The sequence below is a fragment of the Lissotriton helveticus genome, chromosome 7, assembly GCF_964261635.1.
Source record: "Lissotriton helveticus chromosome 7, aLisHel1.1, whole genome shotgun sequence".
Lineage (NCBI taxonomy): Eukaryota > Metazoa > Chordata > Amphibia > Caudata > Salamandridae > Lissotriton > Lissotriton helveticus.
The window spans coordinates 1,569,303,633-1,569,326,198 of NC_136068.1; the positions used below are offsets into that span (position 1 = coordinate 1,569,303,633).

Consider the following 22,566-nt stretch of genomic DNA (forward strand, 5'->3'; position numbering starts at 1 on the left):
GAAACTCTTCGCCACTTTACTAGATGAACAAGCAATGTATTTCTATCTTCGTTTCACCTGGTGGAAACAGTGACTTTGCACCACACCCAAAGACAATTACCACATGCCAAATGGAGAAACCAGCAACGTGTTTCTGCATGGGAAACCTGTTACATTTCCTTCCTGGGGGAAGGAGCCACCCACTTCTACATGGAGAGACCATTGGTCATCTCCCACTTGGAGAAACTAGTAAGGTCTTACCCCTTGAAAGAACCAGTTACATAGAACATAGAGAAACCAATAATCACGTTTGATGAGGGAAATCAGTGACATTGCCCTACATGGAAAACCAGTGACCTGGTGTGACATGGAGATACCAGTGACCTGGTGTCACATGGGAAACCAAGTGACAATGCCCCAGATGGGGTATTTATTGACTTCATGCCATGTGGAGAAACCAGTCCCTTCTGAAGTATGGGAAGACATAACCGAGCAGCTGGAGAAAAAAGGAAATGCTTTTCTCTGGCACCAGCCAGTGACCACATGTCTCTTACAGAAACCAGTGACCTCTTCACACGTTTAAAATAAAGGAATGTTTCCCATCCTGGATAAGGGTGTGTTCTACTTTTCGATGAACAAACCTGGCAAATATGCCCATTTGGAGAAACCAATTGTCTCTTACAACCTTGATAAACTAGTGACCTTTTCCCACGTGGCCAAGCCATTGACCTAAAACCTACAGAAGCCAATGATCAACGAAAGACAATGGTTGGTTGTACCTGAACAAACTAGCGGCCTCCTGTCTTCCGGGCATCTGTGATTGATCACAGTTAAAGGCATCAATTGTCTTATTTCCATGAAACAAAATCCATGAAGAAAAACATGTATCCACCTCATGCTTATGAAAATCATAATATTTTAATCCTACCACATGGAAATTCCCTCATGTGAAGAAATAAACGACCACCTGCAACTATTAATGCTATGCTGAGTGCTACATGGTTATCCCTTACACCAAAATAACCTTTTATCTGACTCACAACTTGACTGTCCATGACCATCTTCTTTAATAATCCTTAGCAAGATCTCTTTGCACCTATACATAGCATGGTCTATTAGTGCTGAACAATATGTCTGGATGCACCCTTTCTCTCTGCACTCAGTGTGATCGAGTAGGCGCTGTTCTGCGGCTTATATTTTCCATCAGATCTCCCCATAATAGTTAAGTAACTATTGTTCCTTGGTACGGATTAGCAAGACCAGGATACCAACTCCCCATGCACAAGTAATCCAATTATGGTTGAAGGAAAGACATTAATACACTGCTCCTTACCTTTTCTTGAGTAAGGCACTAAAATCCAACTCTCCGGCATCTTCATCCTTTGCGTCCCCCCTGAAACATGGAGTGAAATTATATTAGACAGGCGGATGTCTCTGCGGCGGCGTCACCTCCAATGCATAAGCTTTTCTTTCAGACTTAGCCTCATGGGGAGTTCCTTCTGCTGTGTCCCGTCTGCCTCCAGCTGCCTGTCAATTCTTTCATTGAAAGCCAATTGTTACTCCTGCTATTCCCATCATGTAGCTGCTTTGCTCCAGTCATGCTCCATATTTCTCACACTGTTCATCTTCTTCCTCCACCTGTCTCCAGACTCGTGTCTCTGCTGACATCTTCCTCCATCTTGACCTGTCTTTCCTCGAGTGTCACCATTGTCCCCTATCTCGATATCTTTTTCCCCATCGTCCTCTAGGTCTCCTCATTTTCCTCCATCTAGACCTGTCTTCCCTCGTCTGTTTCCATCTCCCTCCCTCTGGCCCTCCATATATATCGAGACCCATCTTTCTCTGTTGTCCTCCCACTGTTTCTACATTCTTGCAGCTAACCCTCTTCTGACTAGCCAAAAGTCCCTCATCTAGAGATTCTCATCTCTCCCCATTTTATCCTACTGCCTCCTTCTTCCCTTAGCTTGCTCCACCTACTTCCTCTACCCTGCTTCTTTGTATCCTTTCCCAGCGCTCTTCATTTGTTACCAAGCTTTGACCATTTATCCTCCACCTTAGTCCAGTGGAGCCCATCTTCTTCATCTGCTTGCTTCCTGTGTCCCTCTTTCCACTAGCTCTCCCCATTTTCTTAATCTGCCCTCGAGTTCCAACCATCTCTCGACCGCCTTCTTCCCTCTCTCTCATTCTTCCTCAGCTATCCCCATCTTTGGCCATCTTTCATCCCTCTTCCCCACATCCCCGCTTTTCCATCTGTCCATTATCTGTCAACATTATTCTGTTATTCATATAATTATTCTTTGATGTAGCTATGCTGTTGTTATTGTTATTCATATATTTGTAGAGCACACAATCTGCCACTAGAATGGCATTGCAGACTTTTGCCATCTGCCCGGATTTCATTTCCTCCATTTTGTTCTTGTTTTACCCCATCTTGATTCTATTACCTTTCTCCAACTATTTCCCTCGGTGGTTTCTATCAGTAGAAAAACTTTTGCTCTTAGTCTGGGCTTCTGTCCCAACTCCTACAATAAAACGATGCGTAGACCCAGCAGTGGGTTTCCTATATCATCCTTGAAAGAGCAGGCTGGGAATGTAAGAGCCAGTTGTGAGGGCTGATGTGTGGATGTTGCTGTAGAGAACTCTGTACAAGCTGTGGGTGATATCTACATGCATATGGTGCCTGCCTTTTAGTTGTGGGTGCCAGTCGCATTCTGAGCTTTCGGAAAGCCGAGGCTTTCCAGCTCTCAACTAGGCTGGATTGTGCATGGGGACCGTCAGTCAGACGTTACTCGCTCTGCTACTGCCCTGCCGATTTTCCCGGGGGCGGGGGGACCAGGATATTCTTAACTCAAGAAATTTTAAAGACTAACCCGGCGTTCCTTTACAATCTCATATGAATATGTTTGTTTATGAAAACATTTTTTGAAGCAGTGGTTTTAAGTTTTTTAAATCCTGGCTATAGATATCTGGTGGTTTTGATTCTTATGATGAGACCATCATCTGTTAACGATGCATGTCACTTTGTACTAGTTGGGCTAAAACAGACTTGTTTTGTGCACATTTTTGTAGATGTACTATAAATTCTTTATGATTTGATGATCACATGATGCATCTTATGTTGACTATCTAATTCTGTGCAAGTCTTCATTATTGAAAATGTTCAGATAGTGTAGAGTTAATTAGAATATTAAATACACTCAAATCTTGTGTAAATAATCGGGATAATGATGTTGGTGTCTCACATTTAAAAAACATTGTTTTTAATCTGTCATACAAGAGAGGTAACTGGTATGTTGGAGTACACTTAGGGACAGATTTTTTTAAGTGTCACCCAATGCAGAGAAGCAGGCACAAATGCTGTGCTGCGTTGTGTGACAGGGAGGGAGCAGAAGAGCACCATATCTACAGAGATATGGAACTCTCTTCCCCTCTTACTAGCACCAGTGCAGAAGTTTGCTGCCGAGCACCACACAGACACCTTTGCTCCCCAGTGCAATGGTATGTGCGTACTTCTCGCATTGGTTATGTCCTGGAAGGGTTCACTTCAAGTACAAAATACTATCCTTAGACTAACTTGAAAACTGTTCTTGCTTTGTATGTGTGCTGTGCTGTGCACCACACATGCCAAGTCAGAAAAGAAGGAGAAATTAAAGCATTTTTCCTTTAACGCATGCTTTCAAGTGGTGTTCCTTTTTTGATGCAAAACTATGTCTACTATTGTTAGTAAATAGGGTTTTGAGTAAAAAAGCATGGGTGGTTGCATGGAAATGCCCAGGTAATGCGCCCTTACGCTAAGAAACGCAAACCAGTGCTTCGGCTGCTTTGCGATACTTTTAGGCAACAAGTTTTGCGCTAGAAAGCAAACAACAACAAAAACATTATGCGCTGGTTTGAGTCACTTTTGTGACTCAACACAGCACAAAATGTTTGGAAATCTGGTCCTTAGCACTGTACGATTTCGCTCCCATTCTACCTCAACACTTTCCTCAGGAACAGATTTTTCGTACATTGGTTTAGGGCTTACACTATGAGAGGGAGAAGGATCTTGTAATGTGTATGCTTTTATCAGCCTATCCTAGTGCCCCAGTGCTTGCGTGGCACTTTCAGGATGCTTGGGATATTTGGGGACATCCAAAAAAGTCTTTATTTGCCAACTATAGGTTGAGAAAACATTGGGGGGAGAAAAGCAAGTGGAATTCTGGAGGAACGCACTCCAGAAGCCCATTAGCAGAAAGCGCTGTATTGCAACTTCCTAATTCCACTGCTGTCCTGCCAGGCATAGGCAGCAGAGTAAACTTGCCCTTCCAATTGAATGAAAGTCAGAGTAAACAGATTGGTTGAAAGAACGAGACGCCTGCAAGAGACCCTTCCAACAAGGATGCAAATCACTATCATGTGGGTCCAGCTATGTATAGATCTACGAAGGAGCAAAATCTAGCCCTTCAGCAAGTCTCTCTTTTGCCCTAACCCTATATATCAACTGAAGCCCCAATTGATCCATAAGCTAAAAGTAAGTACATCTTGAACCAAGGGGTATCACTAGATGCTGATTCCAGAGACGTACTGATGGCTGCTGACTTTTGAACTGGGGACCCAGCAGGGTCGGACGTTTCCTCAATGGGCTGCCGGCATGGGGGGGCGGTTTTAGACCCCCGGGGGCTATTTTTGTTACTGCATAGCTGCAATATCGGTCCCCAGCAACAAAAGCGGCACAATGCTTTCCACTAGCAACCCCTCATCCCCCCTCCCTGGGGCCAACCGAGCTCTTTGCCTGGGCCGGTTTTGGATCCCAGTCCGGACATGGGAACCAGGTTTGTGTCTCATCGTCAGCTTATCATCCTGTGTTTCTGGGCAAATTACATAGGGCCAGATGTAGGTCGCCAATTACCGCTCGGTAACGGCCAAATCGGCCGTTACCGACCGGTAATTGGTTTTTGAGATGTAGGGGGCCCGAATTTTACTGAATCTGTAAATTTACAGATTCGGTAAATTTACAGATTCGGTAAAATACCGACTCGGTATATTTACCGAATCGGTAATTCCAGATGTAGGTGGCACTTAAAATAGTGCCACAGGCCCTTAAGAATTCGTTATTTACCATGAAATACTATCTCATGGTAAATAACGAATTCCTGTGTACATGCACATCTGTGCATGTACACCTGTGCCATGTGGCACACATACATACCCTAAGGGCATGTATGTGTGTCACATGGCACACAAGCCAGAATCAGGGGTGCAACAGGGTGTCAAAGTGACACCCTGTCCCCCTTGTAAATTCGGTAATTTTACCGAATCGGTATTTACCGATTCGGTAATTGACATTGATTCCTACGGGCCTCAATTCGGTAATTGATTCGGTAAATATACCTACATCCCGATTGCCAGTTCTTAAATACTGAATCGGTATGATTCGGTATTTAGGAATCGGTAATCGGGGATTACCTACATCCGGCCCTTTATCTCCCCATGCCTACCAAAAAAATGAATGTATCCTTCTATAACATAACTAGCGCTCATGTAAAGCGATCCAATACCTTCGGGTTGAGTTAGCGCTATATAAAACTTTTTTTTTAAAAGCAATGCGTGACGATCTTCACTTACGCTCGTTTGAAAGCTTGTAGGATGTTGCCGGTGTCTGCCGCTGGTGCTATGAAGAGAAAAGGCCAAAAGAGATGTCATCAGCAGTGAACGCTCGGGTCATTCTGCCTCAAAGTGCAAACATTAGGTGGTAGTAGGTTAAATCTCAGCTTGGAGGTGACCAGAGACAGTGTTCAACATCTTTAAGAAGTGAAACTATGGCCTTGGATGGAATAAGTAAGTGGAGCATTGAGGAAACTTAACTAAACGAACATGAGTTTTCACCTAAAGGAAGACCATCATCATGGGACTATATCATCGCCTGTACAAATTGAATTCCCCACTGGTGTTTTCTGTAAGCGACCGCTATTAGGACGTCAGAATGTAACAAATATATTCTACCAGTCTCAAAGTGATGACAGTAAATGACTGTTCTGATTAAGGGCCGATTTAGAGTTTTAAGGACGGTTACTCAGTCGCAAACGCGACGGATATCCAGTCTGTTTTTTTAGGAGCATCTTACGATATAACGCGCTTGTACTATGGCGGACAGGAAACACGTCACGTTCGCTATAGAGTAACCCATCCATCAAACTCTAATCAAGCCCTAGGTTAAGATGAGAGGCACAGTTATCACAAGATATCAATCAGTGCACCACGTGGGTCCCTGGGGATGTTAGGGTTTTTCTAGTATCTGAACTGGCTAATTTTCTACAAGTAAAAATCACCAATGCACCATGACAATCCTCAAATTTATGTGCCTGTGCATTAAAGTTTGACCATAGCTGCCTTGGTGCCATTGTTGAGTTGAACTACCAAACCTCGTTAGGTTTCAGTTTTTACTCAACCCTAAAGTCTTTCAATGTATGTTTTTTCAGACATTTGTGGTTTTGCAGAGTCTGGAACTGTTTCGCATGGGCTCTGCTGTCTCAACATGATTATGAATGTTCATCTGCCATATAAACCAGTCCTCAACCCTAGGCTCCTGACCTGCAGGTAATCTGGGGTTATCTGCTCTATTTCATTCTTCTTAGCCTCAGGTCTTACCTTCTACTTCGACATTGAAGGACCAGCTGTCGCATTTGTCCTTTGATGTGACTTCACATCTGTATCCACCGGCATCTGCAATCGTTGCTTTTCCAATCCTCAGCTCATATGTGTAAATCTGTAGGAAAAGGATCGCAACAGAGTATCGTGATCAATGACTGACTAAGACATTTAAAACATGCACACTACTCCTACACTTCTCATCACTGCAACTGGATCACAGTGTCACAGCAGTCTACCACTTTAATGCTGCTGAAGGCAATGACGCAGCCAGGGAAGACTCATGTTACTGCTACAATCTCACATAATTTCACCAAGAATTTAAAGCAAAGCTTGTTGTGCGGTGAGGCAATGCAATAAGATGGGAATTTTACCACTCATCTAGCCGCAGTGATGGCAGCCACTGTTGTGTGGCAGGGCATAGTAGAATCAGACCCCAGGGATTGTACGGACACTTTAGAGTCACTGATCTGAGTGACATTGTTCACAAGTACAAGGAAAAAGAGATCTATGTAGGTATCCACTATATGCATTTGCTTGTGAGTTCTGTAGACATGAATCTCATAATCACTCTAGTGTCTGTGTTCCTAAAAACACTTGGCTGTAGATCATGGCTCGTGAGTTGTAGATCACAGCAACTGCATAATATGGCTAGTGTGAGTTTTCCTATTAAGAATATGTTTTGGGACACATTGTAGCATTATTAGACAGTTATGATCACACAGCTTCCCATGCCCAGGTTACCTACCACTAATCTCATATATAGAGTAATGTGTAGACCAACGAGAGACGCAAATTGTGGTGCTTCTCAAATTAGGTGTCCCCATCAAGAGTAAGCTTAAGAGCATATTGTAAGATTATAAAATTTTAAGGGGCAGTGTGCCATACCTTAATTTCAAGAACAAAGTTCTATCTCTTGCTACTTGTATGAAATCCATAAATGGTTCCAACTTCATAGAGGGTTTATGATTAAGAAAGTTCGTCGTTAAAGTCCCCAGATTTGAGTTATTGTTGATCTTGGACTCAACCCAATCCCAGTATAATTTCTTTACAATTTGCTTTGTAGGGGGGACTTGTGACGCCCAGGACTCCCCCAGACCTTTTGATTTTACTAATTTCTTAAGGTTGTTAAGCCACTTTATTTGGTGAGAAACATTTAGGTTTATTAACTCGTCCAGCACTCGAGTGTACCCGGCTAGTTCCTCGGTTCTTCTAAGGCGTACCCAGAATAGCAGCGGCCTTAATTGAACTTTGTCCGAAATCGATTTTTTACCCAAATCAAAAAATAAGGGTAGCAAAGGGGTAGAGGCTGGAAGTGAGACTAAATCTCTGATAAACTTATTTTCCGCAATTGCCAGTGCATTAGTATTTTCAGCACCCCATAATTCGGAGCCATAAACTGCCGAGGTCAAGGCCTTCCCTTCATAGACTACCAAGGCAGGGGCAACCGGTCTGCTAATCGAGAGGCGCTGGTTCTTTAATATTGCACCGGACACCCTTTTAAGATTTAGAACCATTTTTGAGATATGCGAATCCCAACTCATATTGTTAGACAGCCTCACCCCAAGATAATCAAATTCGTTAACAACCTCTAAAGGGGATCCACACAAAGTAAGGTGAACCTTCCTAACCTTTCTGTTTGGAGTTAAAACCATTAGCTTTGTCTTCAAGGTGTTAACAGTTAGCCCACGATCGTTACAAAAAAGGGAAAAACGGTCAAGCAATTTTTGGAGACCCTTAGGGGTCTTGGACATCAGGAGGGTATCGTCAGCAAAGAGAAGTGTCGGGGTTTTCTCCCCGGCAAGGACGGGGGCATCTGCCGGGTCCTCCCTCAAATGGTCCACCACCCCATTTATAAAAAGGGAGAACAGTGTCGGCGCCATCACACATCCCTGCCGTACCCCCCTGCTGACTGGTACCCTCTCTGTCAATTGACCCTGGCGCCCCCATCTTATCCTTGCATAGTTATCCTCATGCAATTTGATAACCAGTTGCAACAAGGAGCTGGGAAACCCCATAGCTTGTAAAATCTCCCATAACTTGGCGCGTGGGATAACGTCAAATGCGGTTTTCAGGTCGATGAAAGCCAGATACAGGCAGCCCTTGGTAATTGATACTGACTTCCAATAGACCGCACAAAACCGGAAGACTTGGTCCATTGCACCGACATTCTGCCTAAAACCCGCCTGGAAGTGGGTAAGAATATCATTATCCATTAGCCATGTCTCAACACGATTTATAATGACCCTGCCAACTACCTTTTGGATAGTATCAATTAAGCTAATTGGTCTGTAGTTGGCAGGGTCCTCTCTGTTGCCTTTTTTAAAAATCGTGATCACCTCCGCCCCTTTCCATGATTCCGGGACGGGATGGCCTAACTGGTCATTAAGTTTGCTATATACTCTGCCCAGATTATGGGATCATGTAATAGAAGATCACCGGGCAGACCATCTGGGCCGGCCGCTTTGCCTAGAAGTATATTTAGAATAGCGGCCTTAACTTCTTGCTGGGAGAATATCATTTAATTTCCAGTCAACTCCATTTCATTACCAGTCAACTTCAAACCTGGATTGCTATTGCTACCCTCTATTGGTGAAGACAGGGGAGTTTGATCGGCAACATCACTATACAATTTTAAAAAATGAGCGTGCCATTGTTGTTCTGTAATATGATTTAAAATAAGATCGGTACCCCTCCGGTCCAACGTATTAATCAGTTTCCAAAAAATGGTGGAATTCTTTCCACTGGCAGCAATTTTAAGCTGCTGCCAATGCTCTTCCTCCCAGTTTTTCTTTGCTAAGGCAATTGAACCACGATACTCCTTTCTAGCTAGTCTTACTGCCGTCAGATCCTTTAGTTTTATCGCTGAACCAATGGCCTTTCTTTTGGCTCTGCATTCGGCTGTATACCACAGGTTTGCCTTCGGCGGTCTATTGGCCACCGCGGAGTTCCTTGGGGTGTTTTTAAGGAAATATTCTCCTATCTTGTCTGTGAGTTTTTTATACTGACCCAATAATTTGTGCCCCGCAGAAGAGACCTCTCCCCAATCCACCGCTGCAAGACTAGAGGTTTCTGCTTTAACTAAATCCATGATATTATTAATTTTCTCCTCTTCACATTTTACCACCTCCCACCTCAGTTTCCGGTTACAATTGGAGGGGAGAACTTCCTTTGTGACCATCTCTAGACCCCCATTGTTACTAAACCCCTGTGCCCAATAATTTCCATACATAATGGGTTGTGATCACTGTATGAGGACTGCCTGACCTCCATATCTTTTAAACTAGCCCAAGAATGAACATCTAAAAAGATGTAATCAATTCGCGAAGGACAACTTATCCTATTATAGGTCATTGCCCCTTCCCGATCAGAGATAGTCCGCCCATTTAGTGCCCGTAAATTATGCTCCAAAGCTAGTGCATTCAACTGTATAGCTCTAGCAGTCCACTTCTTAATAGGGGCCAGCGCTAATGGAGGTATGGCCTGTCTCCAGTCTTCAGAATTCAAACCCAAAACATCCTCATCATCTAGGGGCTCAAATGTACAATTAAAATCGCCCCGCAGCAGGATTTTAGACCTAGGTGGAAGCTCGGACAGTTTTATATCTAACAGCTCGATAGTTTGTGATTTTAAACCACCCTGAACCCCTCTTGCATAAACACTAAACAAATGAACAATTTCCCCATTTGGGCTTTTCAAAGAAATGTGCAAGATGTCATTGGACTGTGTATTATGTGTAATAACAGTACAATTCAGGTTAACCTTTACCCAAATATGCAGGCCACCTGAGGGGCGGCCTTTTCCTATAGAAACTGCTGGGACAAAATATGTGGAATATCCGTTTTTATATTGTGGGGACAAGCTCCAGGTTTCCTGGAACAAACAAATATGAAAAGGATCAATAAAGTCGTTCCAATCCGGATTTTCAAGATTTTTCCTCAATCCTGCAATATTCCATGAGAAGATCTTAATTGGAGAAAGAGCAACATTTGTTACAATGGTTATAGGCGATGGGGGACAGTCCAATTCAGTCTTTCTAGTGGCCACATTATCCTCAGGCACTTCAATCTTTCCTCCAAGTGTGGATGTAACCTCTGGTGGCCTTATCTCCTCCATCAAAACCTTTTGTCCGGAGGCATAAATTAAATGTCAATCGACTGCTTCTAGGGCACTAAAACGATTAAAACAGGGTAATGGAGGGGGATTATGCTGATGTCCGAACCATTCCCCCTGGGGCTGATTAAACCCAAAAGGGGGCCTACCTACTCTTCTTTGTACTGTGCTCCATCCTCTCTCCTCACCCCCATCCCAATAGTTCACAATGTGATCCTGAGAGGGCTCTTCTCTCAACCCCCTTCTTATGTAATTAGAGGGCCTTAACCAACTCCACCTATTGCTGCGATGGTCTGCAAGCATATAGAAATAGGAGAGAGGTTTGACTAGAATGGGGGAATTGATGTCACATGAAGGTCTAGCACAAATATACTCCACCGTACGTGGGTCCTCAAATGTGACGACTATACAGTCACCCTGGAGATTTTTTGGATTCTCACCCACCCAAGGTGCTCTCTCCAGCATAAGTAGATTACTACGAGTGTTGGGCGGGAGTGGGTAGTTTCTGTCTAACCAGTGGCAGACTGTTTTTAAGAGCCCAGTACGATTCTGATGACGAGGGGGGAAGCTCAGGAACTCCAGTTAGAACAATTACATAAGGATGGGCATCAGATGGCAAATTAATATTCCGCCGTAATTTAATATTCGCTGGATGGGATGGGGTGGTTTGGGACCAGGAGTAATGGGAGGTGTGGGGACAGCAATAGTGGGGCCATTTACTTTCTGGGGTACACTTGGCACAGTAGAGAGCAATTTGTTGCTACTATTTGTATTAACCTTGGTTGGTGGTTTTTTGGACGAGCACACTTTTGGGGTAAGATTTTTCCCTACTACTTGTGTATTAGACAGTGGTGGTCTAGCACCAGCCGGTGCCAGTCCGTCAGTTGTCTTTTTTGCAGGAGCGTTTGGTCTGGCTTTTAATTCCAGATTTAAGGCCTGCAATTGATCTTCAATACCTTGTAGTCTAGATTCCAAAGGAGATAGTAAGGATTTAATCAGCTCAGCTATAGAGCTCATAAAAATACCTTTCCAGTCTTCAGCCTCGTCAAAAGATTCATCCAGGCTGCTCTCTTCAAGAAAGTTTGCCATGCTTGGGGTTGAGGTTGTATCATCAGGGATACCTAATGGTAGGGGGTGTGAAACACGGCGCCCCTCTGCTTTACCTTTGTTGTATAGCTCCTATATATCCTTATATCGTGTTAAGTTAGCATAGGTACATTTGAGATTTAAACGCCATTTTTCCTTTCTTGCAACTTCTGCACACGACCCTTAATTGTTGACTTAGCTTTCAACCTAGTGGTTTGCCGTGGTGTATGTGAGAATAATATGTTATTGCTCTGATATCAGTTTTGTTTAATAAACCATGTCTGCACGGAGAGTGCTGAAGTTTCAGGAGCAACACGATATGGAATTGTTATGAGGTCTGATCTCCACGCCTTCATAGTCATAACACAAGTGCAGGCTTTGCCAACTTGGGCTTGAGGCGGGATTGATATTGCTTTGCACGAGAATTGTTAACACACTTGATGCGGTGCACATGCAGAAGAGAGCTGGTGTATGCAGATGTGATTCCTTCATGCTAGGACACTAAGGTATGGGCCCGCCCTAAAACAACCCAAAGAGACCTTCTTAGCTAATAATATAATATATGTGTTAGGGAGGGTGAGATATAAGTGTTGTTAACTCTTATTCATTACAGCATGTTAACATGCTGTCACCATTCGCTTTTTATGTCTTAGTAACTATGCTGATAATTTTGATACTGATAATAAGTATACTTGTATTATCTAAGATACTGCGCCTGAGAAGACGGCATTAGTAAATAAACATTTCAAATGCACATGTGTCTTCTTTACTCCATGTTCTGGTTTGTAATGATAATATAACGAAAGAGTGTTCATGAGTCCCACGTACCCTGAGGTACTGTAAGTTCATGTTCTGGTTTGTCTAAACATTGGGAGTTTGATATGTCCAATGAGACACTGTAGCTAGCTCGGTAAGGGGTGAGTTGGTTGCTAAGGTAAGTTTTGGGACACCCTAATTTGCCGAGGTTCCACTCCTCTGTGCACAGTTCTGTGTGAGTACAGAAACCCTGCAACATGGCGCCCAACGGTTTCGGTGGTCTTATATCATGACACTCGAGTAGTTTATCGTTCATGCCTTAACCCCTTCACGTCCGTTTCCGGAAAACGGGGTGTTGGTGAAACCTACCTATTTTTTGAAATAGGTCTTTATTCAAGCTTGATTCTTACTTAAACGGTTTCTTTGAATTACTACCCAGTTGTGCTACAAAGTATTCTTTGTGTTTTCTTGTTTCCAATTCTGTAATGGCGGCAGCGGTGGCTATTGCGCAGCATAGTCGCGTAGCTGTACGCAACCATCTTCAGACGTACCAGGTCCCAGTAGATGGGATGGCTGTGATTTTCGTGGTATGTGCAGATCCGGCGTTTCCTTACGAGTTGTTTTACTCTTGGGTTACGTTTCCGGCTGTGGACGCTAATTCTGGTTTGTTCCACTCCTACACCGCCTCGGATGTCCCGGCTGAATATACGCCGTACAGGGCATTGGAAATACCTATTGATCATTGGCAGCATCGAGTTTGGTTTGATGGCGCCCTCCCCCACTCTTTGTCCCCTGCGAGGTTAGGTCCACTCTCAATTCCAGGTACAAATTGGCCTGCGTTGGGTGGCTTTACCCCGCACCCGAATCACGGGGCTTGTACCCTGGCAGAAATTCGCAGGCTACATGTAGTTTCCATTTCCGTGATTCGTGCTTTAGTGCAATACATCGGTCGACATCTTCCTGGTGGTCCCCAGGGGGGTGCGGCCGCTCCCATGGAACGAGGCGGAATGCGTCTCAATCCAGTGATGGTAAATTCGGTTTTTGGTGCGCGTCCTGTTGACAACGATGACTTCCCATTCTGGCTAGCAGAGAAGTTTGATCAGCTGGAGGCGGTTTTTCCGAATTCTACTCCTGCTGATAAACATAGAATGTTAACGATTACTCTACCGAAGGATATTACTCCTGAACTTGCTGACTGTGAAAGCTGGGGTAAAACTTTTGCGGCGGTTTATACGAGGTGCTTCGGCACCCCGTCTATGACTGCCCTGCCTGAAATCATTAGACGTGTTCAGAATGATCACGGTCCGGAGGCAGCGGTTGAATTGGGTATGCGCCTGTGTGGTTCTTTTGAGATTGTAAGTGATCTCATTCTCTCCAATGTTAAAGGAGATGCAGTTAACTTTCAGGTGTCGAATGCTTTGGCTGCTCTGCCCGATGCCGACAAACCCCGCCAGTTAGCAAAGATTGTGGTGGCCGCTTATAAGACAATTGGCCGCACAAGTAGAGGTCTGAAATATTTTCCAGTGAAGGATAAAAAACAACCTCAGGGACAATCTGCAGTGACAGATGTCCAGCCCAAGTCCAAAAAACAGAATTGGCCTAAAAAACAGACACAGGGGAAGCAGACTACGCAGACTCAGGGTCCTTTTCCTGCAATACAAGCTCCTGCGCCACCCGAAAAAGTTTATGATTTGCGCGACCGCGCGATGATTAAATCGCCTGATCGTTTTCAGGGTTCTGATCTACGCTCTCCTCGTTCCTTTCAGGACACATCGGCCCCGAAGACCGGTGGAGGAGGAGGGGGTGGACGTGGACGTGGTGGCCAACAAGGACGTGGTCAGTCCCGCCAGACGGACGGCGCAGTGAAGCAGGAGGATTCTACGCCTAGGCGTCCGCAGTTTGCGAAAAAGAAAGTCGCAGCCTTAACAGCGCATCGATATGCCACAGATAGTGAGAACGCGGCTTCGGAATCTGACGTGGGCTCTGACCTTGCTGGACAGCGCGGCGGAGATAACCATAGTCAGAGAGGCGCTGCGTCCACTACTGAGGGTGACAGCGACTGATGTCTACGTTGTGATAGAAACAGCGGATACGAGACTTGCTCCCCCTGAAAGACTATATGAAATTGTCCTGTTAATTGAAGGTGACATACAGCGTACCGTTAAAGGTGTGTTTTGGGAGAATCTGTCTTCTACATATGATATTTTACTTTCGGAGGCTGACTGGCCCCCACCTTTTGTGCTCGCTGCGCCGCGAGGGGAGGAGGTGATCCTACCCAGTTTCGCGAACACTGTCTCGAAAGAGCATGCGCAGCATTTTGCAGAAGAGTGGGCTCGGGCTCTCGCGCCGGCTCTGTACCGTAACCAATGTGGTTGGGATAGATTGTCGCCTTGCCACGAAATTCCGTTGCGGTCTCAGCCGCAGCCTCAACCTCAATATCCCATTCGACGTGAAGCAAAATCTTCCGTCGCGGAAATCCTTGAACAATTGGAATATCAGGGAGTTATTGAAACGTGTGTGTCACCGATGAATAATCCCCTTTTTACTGTGAACAAACCTGACGGATCATATCGTTTGGTTTTGGATTACCGGCATTTAAACTCGCATTGCCGTAACTGTGCTGTACAGAATACCCACGGCTCTGCCCTAGTGGATAGTCTCGTGCGTAAGCGTTTCAAGACAACGCTTGACATATCCAATGGTTTTTATGCCCACAGATTGGACAGCTTTAGCTCCCAATGGACCAGTTTTACGAGCGCTGGAGTCCAAAAGCAATTCCGGCGTCTTCCAATGGGCTACAAGAATAGTCCTGGTATATTTACCGCTCGTATTGTCTCTATTCTGGAGGCACTCGACCCTGATGCTTTTTCGTATGTGGATGACATATATCTCACAGACGACGATATTTGGGAGCATCTGTGTCGTGTAAATTCTGTTATTTGCAACTTCGCAGACATGGGTTACAAATTTAACTTTGCAAAATCGCACATTGCTGAACACACAGTGTTGTTTTTGGGCTATGAGCTCAACAATGAAGGTAGAGGTTTGGCTCCTCACTTCTTAGAGAAGTGCGCACAATTGCGCGCTCCAACAACACTGAAAAAATTACAATCTTTACTGGGCTATTTGAATTTCGGCAGGACTTACATTCCGGAATATGCCCAGCGTATCAAGCCTTTGTATGCTTTGATACAACCAACTTTCTCGAAATCATGCTGGCTGCCTGAGCATTCAGCCATTTTGCAATCCTTGCAGGCTGATCTGCTCGCTTCTAAATATTTACTGACTCGTGATAACCACACCAACCTGGTAATAAGAATAATTCCCGGGACGGTGGGTTTCACATACCTCACTTTTAATGAAGGTGACACAGTACCTATTGCTTACAAGTCACACTTGTACACTTCGGCTGAGATGCGGTTTCCCACAGTGGAAAAGGTTTTAACTGCTGTACAGATGGCTATTCTAAAGGAACGAGCACTGTCTCAGGGGAAACGCATGCTAGTGGTAACACCCTGTCCTCACTTGGAGGCAGTCACGAAAGCCAGTGTACCGAATTCAAAGGCTTTGCACCCTCGGTGGATTCAGTGGGCTGCGTCATTGTCATCCACGGATGTCATGTTTATTTTTGACGCTTCCTTACGGTCGCAGGAGTACTTGCAGTATGAATTCGTTCATCCTGCTCCTCTGGCGATGCGACCTTTGGAGGACTTCCATTGCATCATTTACACTGATGGGTCGGCGCAGGTTGCGCATGGCTCTAAACATGCCTACGTTTCCGCATGCGCCATTGTGGTCGGTGCTATGTTGAATGATGAGTTCATTTCCAGGGAGGTACACACGTTGCCCCTGGGCGATTGCACCGCACAATTGGCGGAGCTTCGTGCTCTCTTACTAGCTTTGGAGTACGCAGATCCAAGTGTTACTACTCTAATTGTAAGTGATTCTTACTACTGTGTCCAGTCTTACAATGAAAACTTGTTCTTTTGGATTCAAAATGATTTTCATGATTCCAAGGGTAGCGCAATAAAACATAAAATGATCTGGGTTCGAGTGGCAGAGCTTAAGGCTATGTTGCCACTCGTTTATGTGATTCATACTCTCGGTCATCAGCGCGTGGGAGTTCACGCTGTTGGCAACTCGCTTGCTGATGAAGCGGCGAAATCAGCAGTATCTACATACTTAGTTGCAGCAGTTACTAGGTCTAAAACCAAGATTGATAGCGACATCTTGGCAGCGATTGCTGCCTCTGAGAAGGGAAGTAAACATCCTGCGGGATTCCCTTCGAAGTATAAATACCACTTAAGTCCCGAAAAGGTTCCTTTTGTGACAATTCCTGATGTTGGGGAACGGCTGATTCCCAACTCGGATCGCAGAGCAGACTTGATTACAGCGGCTCATGAAGGTGTGGCGTCTGCGCATGCGGGCGTCTCGGCCACTGTAACTCAATTACAATTACGTTTCTGGTGGCGGGGGCTGTACAAACAGACGCGTGATTATGTCCTTCTTTGTGACATATGCCAGCAGATTAAACCTTCAACTGCTACGCGTCCGCCTCAGTTGTACATTTCTAATAAACCGCTAGGCTGTGTTTATTTAGATCACTGCGGTCCATTTTCATCTGATACTGCGTATAAATACATCTTAGTAGCAGTTGACTCATGCACACGCTTTGTGTGGGTATGGCCACATCGCAGCGCTGATTCACGGACTGTCATTAGAGATTTGCGTATCTTTATAGGGATTTTTGCCTGTGGTACCTTCCATTCGGATCAGGGTCCGGCTTTCGCCTCTAAGGCGTATAAGGATGCCATGATTTCGATGGGGGTCCAAGTCAAGTTTTCGTCACCCTACAGACCTGAGGGTAATAGTGTAGTTGAACGAATGAACCGTGATTTAAAGCAATCTTTGACAGCCCGAGTTATAGGCACTGGCAGAAACTGGCTGGCTCACCTCTATGGCGTGCAGCGTGCTCTTAATAATCTCCCTAGAAGGTCTCTGGGTGGGCGGACCCCATACGAAATGCTCTTTGGCATCAAGATGTACGTCCCTGACCTTGACGGTCTAGACTCTGTGGTTCGCGCCACTTCCTTTGACGCAGATGAACATTGCAATGTTTTACAGAATCTACAAAAGACCAGAGACAGTCTTGCAAAGGAACATTTGCCCTCCACTTCGGATGATGCGTTGCAGATCCCGGTAGTTGGCTGGCTACCCCAAGTTGGAGAACTGGTTCGAGAGAAGATCGACAACAAGAAAGAGTTTGGTCCCTCCTATCGAGCTCCAGTCCCAGTGCTTGGAGTGAAGGGCACAAGAACAGTCATTTTACCACCACTTCCAGGTCGTAAGGAAAACAGGTTTATTTCTATTGACAATGTCAAGATACACAGAGTGGCCGATTCTTCTTAGCATGACACCGGCTGTTTCCTGTCCTTCCATTGTGAGAAATTCAATTGTGCCCACTGCCTCTAATATTGAACCTGAGGTGGCCATCGAATTACCTGCTGTTTCCAGTCCATTATTAAATAGTTTGCCCGGAACTAACATGGATGAGACAGACTATACATACCCCACTGATTTGTCCATGCCTGACCTGCAAGCTCGTTTAGCCACGGAATCCAGATTTTCATTTGACTCTGCTTCCCTTGCCTCGAAAAAACCCTCTCAAATTGCGGTATATGCTAGCCTGTTTAAAAAACATTTTTTGATTCCTCCTTGGATATACATTTGGCTGGTCCTTTTTTCGGTTTACCTTTTTATGTCAATTGGTTTTGTGTTTTATTTTTTTCGGATTATAAATGGACACTATGTCGAGGAGAGAACTTGCATTACTCATTTAAATGGAACATTGGCCCCACTTTCCTCTTCACATTCTACACACAGATTAAAAAGAGACTTGACTTTGGTTAACATCACAGCATGGCCTGTTCTGGATGGAATCGCGTGGGATGCAGTTCGTTTTCAGATTCATGGCCCAACGGAAGTCGTTAATGTTCCTAATGTACTAAGAGTTAATATGGGGGATGTGGTGAAACAAAACATTCGTTCTGATGATTGGGATGTTAATGCTGTGGAAAGTTTGTTTTCTGATTTGAAATACTATGCTGCTTTTGATGCTGAGGATTTATATTTAGAATCTGCTAATTATGGTGAATTGTTCTGTTACCAACATTATGGCAATCACTTCTTACACAAAACATCTTCCCGAAGGGTGGCTGTTAATTTTACTCAGTGGGAACATTGCCCAGCTCCTACACAAGGGAGTTCAGAAACGTTTCTTAAAAAGTATACTTATTTCACTGACTTTAACCAGTCCAATCCCGAGTCCTTTTATTTTAAATTTCACAAACAGCCACTGTCCAAGGTTAGACTTACCGATACAAAATTGTTGTACTCGAAGGCCTTCCTAGATCAATTAGTTACTAGGGGCTATGAGTTATGGAAGGAAACAATAGACCTTAAATCAGTTTGGGGTTCAAGGGCCTGGCAGGTACAAGGCACTGAGGCTTTGCACCGTGCATGTCTCATCCCAAATCATATGTTGTTTTTAAATGAAACCATTTCCCAGACCACATGCTTTGGATTGGCTACATCTAAAAGGTTAAACACCCCGTCTTTCCCGGAGTTGGAGGAATATGAGAATTGGAGTAATTTTACTCAATTGTCCATTAAAGATATACAGGCTCTGCTTCTTAATTCCTCCTTTAACATTTCCAGTATGAATCCCAGGGGTTGGCTGCTTTGGCACCGTAGTGCTGATTCTTGCCAAAAAAGATTTTTGAATATATCTGACGGTTTTAAGACTGTTAGATCTGATCCCCGGTTTGATTTGAGTCATACTGTCACCTCTTACTCTGTGGGCAAGTTGTGTCAAGCTTGGCTGACACATTCAACTTTACCTGCGGTTAAGTATCACCTTTCCAAACTGAATGCAGAGGTGGATTTGAATGATTTCATTAAAGGCCCAGCTAGTGGCAGGTCGAAAAGGTGGTTATATGGGGTTTACAATGAAATTTGGAAACTCTCACAGATTGAGGACGCTTCACGCCTTAGGGCTATTGATCAGGCGAATCTTGAGAAAGTGCTTGCAGTTGTTGACAATAGCATTAACGTGCTTTCCTCTAGAATTTACACATTAGATAATATTGTGTCGTCTGTTGTTGATATTGTGCATGATGAAGTGTCAGTATTATACCATGGTCAAAATCAATTACGGTCAATCATGCAGTTTGCATGGACACTTCAGACTCTGAAAATGGGTAAAGTTCCCTGGGGATACATGAACGTTTCCTCTTTATTTTCCCCGTTTAATTTGACAGACAAACAACGCTTGCTTTCAATGCGTGATGCTTCCTTTTCTATGCTCCATATTGAAAGATTGGAGTCTTTACCTTTTTCTGTGGCAGAAGCCACTACTGCTACGTGGCTTATCCACGGTTTAATAACACTGCCTTTTGCTTTATATAAGTTTTCAAATTGTATGAAATATGTGCCAATAGGTCGTTTTGAACCCTTAGGTAGCGGTTTTCTTCATGAGGTCTGGTCACTCCCATACACATACAGATGTTTCAAGGATGAACAAGAAGTTTATCTAACAGGGGATGAGTGTACTGAGACGCCAGATCATTCTTTAATGTGCAGACACATACAGTTACACGGTTCATGTAACAAGGACCGACCGAATATGGCTTGCGTTTTACAGGGCACGCCAGTTCCTGCTATCATCCCCACGTTTAAATTGTTAGAGAATGGTAGTTATTTAATGCTCAATAATGAAAACTGTTGTGGTTTAATTAAAGGTATAGCTTTCATAGTAACAGTTAGTGAGCGAGTTATTTGCTGCAGAAATGTTCTTTATCCTCCCACACGTGAACATAGGGAGTCTTCCATTTGGCCACAGATACCGACCTTGGGAGCAGAATTCAGCGGCATGGCTAGAATAAGAGCTCTATTGTCCCAGAAAGAGGTGGCCTTGAGCTCGGCCCGTGAAACTTTCGTGCTTCACATTGCTAACACCCGTACGGAGGTTCAGGCTCTTTTAAATACTGATTTGCCTTTGCATTTCGGAGCCATGGTCCGTTCTATCTTTAACGCATCCTCCACAACGGGCCTAGCACATTTTTTTAAAGTTGTTAGCGGTGGTCTCGTGACTTCCTTTGAGAAGATTTTTGGAGTCATCCCTGCCTTCTTCCATTCTATTTTTTCATCCTTATTTGGAGGGTTCCCGTTTTTACTTGCATTAGCGGCTGGCGCATTGGTGGTTTTCTGCCTTTTTAAATATGGATGCCCTTCCTGTGCAAGACCACGCTCAGCTGCTACTGACGCGGTTTCGCAACCGCATGCTTGATTATTATGGCACACTGCCGTTGGCGACTCTAAGCACGGCGTTTGGATTATCTTTTCGGTTCTCCTATTTCACCTGTGTCCAGCCTGTATTTCGCTGCCTGACCTGTGATTTCCTTTGGGCCATTGATTTGTGTCTCTGCGGACCAATATCTTCTGACGTCGATTTTGATCAACTGATGAGTCCTATCATTGCTCACGAGTTGGTTTGTTCTGACGAAAGGATTATGGCCTTGGCGGTGGCACATGGACTAATGGGTCCCTGGGATGTGTTGTCGGCAGCGCGAAATTTCTTGGAACGAAGTTTTCTTGAAAACCCACCGAGCTGTCCTCTGATGGTTATAGAGGATCCGGTGCTGGAAGATCACGTATGTTCCTTTCATCTTTTAAATTGGATGGCTGAACTGTTTTCGGATGAGGACAGTGACTTCCTCCTGGAGGCTGTTGCGGCTTACTTTTCATATACAGTCTTATCATAGACACTGCCTCATATTGACATGCTGATTGATAGCATTTCCTTGATTTTATTGACTTTTGGTCAAGACATTTTATTTTTGCTTGCCTGTTGGCTTGAGCCACATTATACTTGTGGGCTATTTTTTTGCATTAGTTTTTATAATTGAATTTTTATTCATGCTCGTTTAAAATTGGATTCTGCTCTCATGTGATGGCACTTCTGTTATCTTATTTAGTCCGTTCTCGGATCATGGGGGGGTGTTGTATAGCTCCTATATATCCTTATATCGTGTTAAGTTAGCATAGGTACATTTGAGATTTAAACGCCATTTTTCCTTTCTTGCAACTTCTGCACACGACCCTTAATTGTTGACTTAGCTTTCAACCTAGTGGTTTGCCGTGGTGTATGTGAGAATAATATGTTATTGCTCTGATATCAGTTTTGTTTAATAAACCATGTCTGCACGGAGAGTGCTGAAGTTTCAGGAGCAACACGATATGGAATTGTTATGAGGTCTGATCTCCACGCCTTCATAGTCATAACACAAGTGCAGGCTTTGCCAACTTGGGCTTGAGGCGGGATTGATATTGCTTTGCACGAGAATTGTTAACACACTTGATGCGGTGCACATGCAGAAGAGAGCTGGTGTATGCTGATGTGATTCCTTCATGCTAGGACACTAAGGTATGGGCCCGCCCTAAAACAACCCAAAGAGACCTTCTTAGCTAATAATATAATATATGTGTTAGGGAGGGTGAGATATAAGTGTTGTTAACTCTTATTCATTACAGCATGTTAACATGCTGTCACCATTCGCTTTTTATGTCTTAGTAACTATGCTGATAATTTTGATACTGATAATAAGTATACTTGTATTATCTAAGATACTGCGCCTGAGAAGACGGCATTAGTAAATAAACATTTCAAATGCACATGTGTCTTCTTTACTCCATGTTCTGGTTTGTAATGATAATATAACGAAAGAGTGTTCATGAGTCCCACGTACCCTGAGGTACTGTAAGTTCATGTTCTGGTTTGTCTAAACATTGGGAGTTTGATATGTCCAATGAGACACTGTAGCTAGCTCGGTAAGGGGTGAGTTGGTTGCTAAGGTAAGTTTTGGGACACCCTAATTTGCCGAGGTTCCACTCCTCTGTGCACAGTTCTGTGTGAGTACAGAAACCCTGCAACACCTTCACTATTTT

General features: G+C 44.2%; 1 protein-coding gene across 2 annotated transcripts in view; it reads right to left on the reverse strand.

The window, feature by feature from the left end:
* The window catches only part of MYBPC2 (myosin binding protein C2), a 252,762-nt gene that overhangs the window by 102,006 nt on the left and 128,190 nt on the right, over positions 1 to 22,566 (reverse strand). For both annotated transcript variants that reach the window (XM_078655074.1, XM_078655075.1), the window contains 3 exons: positions 6,607 to 6,724; positions 5,584 to 5,629; positions 1,313 to 1,372 (listed from right to left, as the gene is read on the reverse strand). In XM_078655074.1, the coding sequence (XP_078511200.1) occupies positions 1,313 to 1,372; positions 5,584 to 5,629; positions 6,607 to 6,724 (224 nt within the window). The remainder of the gene's footprint in view (positions 1 to 1,312; positions 1,373 to 5,583; positions 5,630 to 6,606; positions 6,725 to 22,566) is intronic.